This window comes from Anabrus simplex, chromosome 7 (assembly GCF_040414725.1).
Source record: "Anabrus simplex isolate iqAnaSimp1 chromosome 7, ASM4041472v1, whole genome shotgun sequence".
Taxonomy (NCBI): domain Eukaryota; kingdom Metazoa; phylum Arthropoda; class Insecta; order Orthoptera; family Tettigoniidae; genus Anabrus; species Anabrus simplex.
This window is the reverse complement of record NC_090271.1, coordinates 26430415-26436414: the sequence shown is the minus strand read 5'-3', so window position 1 is coordinate 26436414 and position 6000 is coordinate 26430415. Positions and strand designations below refer to the sequence as shown.

Here is a 6000-nt window from a genome sequence, read left to right as displayed (position 1 = left end):
TGGAGGAAACATAGTAATTAGTGCATTATTGCTGTCATTTTCCAAAATTTGTAGATCATCTAGTGTCAGACTGAAGAGACAGAACAAAACCAGAAGTGAATATCAGATACTATTCATAATTAAAACTGGACAAAAAGGCCTACTTGATATACCAATGTCACCTACAGGTGACGCTATGGCTTTTCATGGTAATAACATAAGTTTAAATTATAATATTATGCTTAAGATTGTATCACTTTCATTATTATACCTTTAAGGAATATACATGCATAAAATGCAAAATAAAATGACCTTCTATCACACGCTTTCCATGCCACAATAACTTATCTCAGCAAGAGATGACTGATCAGTGCAGACTGTGAGTTCAGTAAGGGTCCATTTCAAATGATAAGACCTTTCATTAAATACTTCCAACAGGCAGACAAGTTCAAGCAGCCTGATGAGCAAGAAATGTTATTAATATTAGGTATCACGTGTATGGTGAAATTGGCCGAGGAAAATTCTTAGAGGTACTGTAGCGAAGCTAAGAAATATGTGTTAGCGAGGTTCCCCTTGCACAAGGCGAGAAGCGATGTTGTGTTGTTGTGTACGGTTTATACGAACATGTGTTGTTGTTAACCGAGCACAAGTGCAGATGTGCTGAGAGAGATAAAATACCTTGCCCTCAAGCACTTTTGAGCGACTGTACATTTCCCTACGTGATGGAAGTGACTGAAGAGGGGGATAATGTAACAATGCTCCTAAAATTAAGAATACATGTATAGGGGTGTTTGCTAGAATACCAGCAGTAAATTACGAATTCCCACCTCGACAACTGTTCGTAAGTACATCGATCTTACATGTAGGATCTAACGAGGACCAAAGCGTCCAACTACACACTCCTCGTTAATGTTTGCATCCATACATTCCAGTGACCAGGTCATTCATTGGATTTTTAAGGACACCACGTGCTCTTACATGATGAAAAAAAAATCGATTTTTTGATAATGGCACCATAAAATTCTTCATTCTTTTCTGAATCCAAATATATATAGTTTGTTGGGGTTTAGACGTCTAAAAGTACCTTAAATTCGTTTTTTTCTAAATAAGCGTCCCAAGCATCACGCCTAATTTAAATGTCATCAGTGTACTGTTGGTTATCATTAGACATAACACAGAAGGTCCCTTCTTTAGCATCTTGAAAAATGCATGAATTCCTTGGTTGGCAATCCTGGATTATGTTTAAACTCCTTGAAATATTTCTGCTTGCCCCATGTATTTGTATACATTGTTTATGTTGAACATCGTGTTGCTTGGATATCATCATTAAATGTTTGATTTTGTGGTGGCGAAACATTGTCAGGACAAGGTAGATTAACTTATGGGGAAACAGATGTACATCAAAATTATTATGGTCTAGCTATCAGGAGAACTGCATCATCGAATGATGTACATGTAATGAGTAGGGCAGTGTGGGCCATATTTTTTCATAAGTGCTCCACAGACGTTCACCCAATTCACGAGCTCTATCCAAAGGGTAGTGACACTTGGTGTGATTATCAAAGAGCACTGGTATCTGGTGAGATCTTCACTCATAAACATTCTCTTCCTGAAGCAGTAATGGCTGCCATTAAGCCAAATTACAGAGATCTGAGTGACACAAAACTCCTCGCCAAGTGCTTACATGGTGGCACTCAGAATCCTAATGCAAATTTGAACCATTGTATTTGGGGATGAGCACCAAAAATATTCTCGTTGGGCATAATACTCTCAAGATGAGTGTTTTAGATGCAGTAATCTGTTTCAATGGCGTTGTAATAGCTAGAATGAATGTATTGAAGAACTTGGGGATAAAATGTGGACCTGATGTCATCACTGTTGACAAGGTGGAGAGTACGAGATGCCGAAAGGTATGCCGAACAGATCACCAAAGAGGCCTGGATGAGAAATAGGAATATAAATAGGAAAAGGGAAGAATCAGAACTGGAGAAAGATCATGATTATGCAGTTGGGATGTTCTAGAATACAGGTTACTCTCTGAAAACTATACTTTTAACTTTGCCAGTTGTTTCCCACTCATTTTTCATGTTTAGGTACCAATAACTAGGAAACCATTTAAGATAGAGGGCTAATATTTTGTACATTAACTTGCCTAATGGAGTACTTGAATGTTAACCTATTTTCATTTCCAAAACCTAGTAGGCCTGGATTGGGAAGAGACAAATTGGTACATGTTTTTGAATAAATTTGAAAAGAAAGCGTTCGGAATTTGTTTCTTGCATTCTGTCCCAATAATAATGAAACAAAGTGGTTACTCATGTGTCAACGTCTATTCCCAGTATGTGAACAAAATTTGAGAGTATTTGAATAAAAAACAACTGAGAAATGTGTACCTGAAGTAACTTATACAAAAAAATTTTGGAAAACGTATCTGTCCAAATTTTTTTTATTTCACACATCCTATAAAAGAAAAGTAGTACTACATGGTCATAAACAGCTCAGAATATACTGCTTTTTATATGCTACAAGAATCATAGCTGTACTATTAGCACAAAACCCAGAAAATACTTATTAAAGTGATGCCAAAAAATATACTTTTTCATCGTGTAAGAGTACGTGGTGTCCTTAAGTTGTTGATTTCATTTCATGTACTGTATATTCATGAGAAGCTAATAAAACACTTGAAGTGTTGCAGTTTCCAATTCAATGTCTGTGAAAGAAAAGTTTTGATCTGCAATACTGTACATAATACCTTATTTCTGGAGGCACGCTCGAGATAAAGGCGAGGTACGTGTGTTTACCAACAAGGTGCGAGTCGCGCAGGAGAAAATGCGCTCGACATCACAAGCGACTGGCACATCGCTTTCTTTTTAATGCCTACACATATGAAGCGTGTCTCCAAGACTACTTGTCAGATTTGCGAAATAAGCATATGACTGAACTTGTCACTCGATTCCCAGTTTTTATCTTCTTGTAAGTTTGTCAACCCTGAGGCTGGTTGATAGCAGTGCTCTAAGAGTCGCGCTCTTGTGCCAGTTTGTTAAGCTCCACGTAGGATTCGCAGTCCAACTCCTCCATTAGTTATCAGATGTAGATTACTCTAGTTCTGCCTCTATAATTTCTCCCCTCCACAGAACCATCCAAGATCGTGGCATGTAGACTTCCACACCTGATTATGTGACCTATCCAGATATTCCTTCTTATCCTCATGTACTTTGTCATCATGGTACCTCTTCTAATCTTCTCAGTATTTCTTGGCTGCAAACTTTGTCTGTCCAGTATATCTTGAGCATTCTTCTGTAACACCATACATCGAATGTATCAACCTTTCTGTCACGCCTAGTGTCCAGGTCTCACTTCCATATAGGGACACGCTCCACACATATGCATGTTTTCTTAGTCCCAAGTTTATGTTAGATGTGAGTAAATTAGCCATTTCTTTATTTATTAACCCATCGCCGCCGCAAGACCTATTAGTGTAGTTACGATGTAAAGAAAATTAAATTACTTAGCATCTGTGGCTCAGGCGGCAGCGCGCCGGCCTCTCACCGCTGGATTCCGTGATTCAAATCCCGGTCATTACATGTGAGGTTTGTGCTGGACAAAGCTGAGGCGGGACAGGTCTTTCTCTGGGTACTCCGATTTTCTCTGTCATCATTCATTCCAGCAACACTCTCCAATATCATTTCATCTGTCAGTCATTAATAATCGCCCCAAGGAGTGTGACAGGCTTCGGCAGCCGGCACGAATCCTATTCTCGCCGCTAGATGGGGGTTCATTCATTCTATTCCTGGCCCGATCGTATGACTGGAAACAGGCTATGGATCATATACTGCTTTGCTAGTAAGGCGGTATTGATATATCCTTGATAATGCAATTCATATGCTATTTATGTATTGATTTATTTTCAGCGATAATGAAATAGGTAATATTATAGTAAGGTATTTTTCCAGCCTTTAATATTTGTGTATTTGTTTCCCAGGTGGCAGGGGGCTGCAGATCGAGGAGTTGCGGGTACCAGACGCCGTAAAGAACGGTTCGGAGACCAGTGTGATACTCGATTGCGATTATTCTCTGCTAGAGACGGATAAGACGCACGGACTGGTGGTAAAGTGGTACTTCAACGATAATCCGACCCCTGTGTATCAGTGGATCCCTAACCAGAAGCCCCAAGTATTCGGCGTCCTAAGAGGGAAGATCAACCTTGAATACCTCGCGTCTGAAGAAGAGCTCAAGAAACATCGAGCTCTGCAGATAAACAACCCCACTCCAGACCTCACCGGGGACTACAAATGCACCGTGTCTACTTTCTTTAACGAAACTTCACAGACAAAACGAATGGTCATCTACGGTAAGTACGACTGACGAGTTTGTAGCGAGAACCAAGCAAACTCAATAACTCAAATATTTCATAAGTAAAATGAACACATGTCTCCACACTACATGACACGTCTTACCAGACATGTAGTAGGCACCACAACAAGTTATTTGGCCTTAAATAACATTTAGATATATTACTTATAGTTCCGTTTCTATGAGTTTCGACTTGACAGTTAACTGGAAGTCAGATATTGGTGCCAAATTATTACCAGTACAAACAGGTGATTCACAACACACAACAGGAACGGAAATGTATATACTCGAAAATAAGCCCAGAATCAATTATTCTTTGTAGAAACATGCACAACTCACATAAGACTGACAATAACAACATATTTACTACCGGGCGAGTTGGCCGTGCGGTTAGAGCCGCGCGGCTGTGAGCTTGCATCCGGGAGATAGTTTGTTCGAATCCCACTGTCGGCAGCCCTGAAGATGGTTTTCCTTGGTTTCTCATTTTCACACCGGGCAAATGCTGGGGCTGTACCTTAATTAAGGCCGCCACTTCCTTCCAATTACTAGGCCTTTCCTATCCCATCGTCGCAATAAGACCTATCTGTGTCGGTGCGACGTAAAACCACTAGCAAAAAATACATATTTAGTATAAGGCTATAAGATTAAATCATATCGATGCTCGAACAGATAAAACGCAAGAAAATGAAATTTCTACTCACCATCTAGAACAGCTCGCGCTGCTAATCGATTAAATTCCTCCCTAGGAGGGAAGCAGTCCTACAAAGGGAATACAACACTAATTTCTGAGTCACTATCGACATTGTCATCCTTTGTTGAGGTTTCATTCTCGCTTGACCGTAACGAGATCTTCAACATAATCGTAGGTGATTCTTGCGCTCTCCCAAGCTTCACTTATCTCGGATTGTGTCTCGCAACCTGCACTTACACGGCGTATGGCTTCCCAAAGAAGTCTTTCAACTTCCGAAGCTGTGAAGAGTCGGTTATTCGCAGCTACATAATCCTCCACATGGGCCCAAATCAATTCTATGGCGTTAAAATGGCAATGGTAAGGTGGAAGACGAACAACTTTATGCCCATGCTTCCTGGCTATTTCATTCACCACGTAAACTGGGTACTTCTTCACGGTATCTGCTCCTTGGTTCACTGAATGAGCTCATTATTTCTAGCCGCCAGTGTTGGTGCTTTGTCAAGAATGACCGTGAACTTGACAAAGACCGCCAAAAGAACTGAGCACAATAAGACACACAGCTGATAGCACGCGGTTACTGAAATCAACAGATCGACAACACTGGTAACCGGAACTAGAGTCGAACGCGCTCTATCGGAGCGATCGGCTGCCTATGGTTGGCTTGTTATTGATTCACTTAGCATTCGCCAAAAGGCAGAACTCAAACGTCAAGTCGAAACTCATAAGAAGTGATCTTAAGTCCTCTGGAATTTTTAATCACGGATTTACTAGCGTTTTGTCCGAGTGTGGCACTGACTATCACTGGAGCGAAACGCCAGTAGTTTCACGACTGGAGAAGCCTATAAGTGGTTGAATACTTCAATGTTCTCAATTGATGAAATTCAATTATGGTTTACTTCTAGGAACTTAGTTTTTGAACATAACATGACTCGGAATACATTAAGAAGTTTTTCTGAAATTGCCTGGTCCTTGCGAAA

The 6000-nt window shown here is 40.3% G+C and overlaps 1 protein-coding gene across 1 annotated transcript in view; it reads left to right on the top strand.

Moving 5' to 3' along the window:
• The first annotated feature begins 3782 nt into the window (after positions 1-3782).
• LOC136877672 (uncharacterized) overlaps positions 3783-6000 on the top strand; it is an 814069-nt gene continuing 811851 nt past the window's right edge. Inside the window, exons 1-2 of the mRNA XM_068228698.1 lie at positions 3783-3822; positions 3962-4330. Of these exons, the coding sequence (XP_068084799.1) occupies positions 3783-3822; positions 3962-4330 (409 nt within the window). The remainder of the gene's footprint in view (positions 3823-3961; positions 4331-6000) is intronic.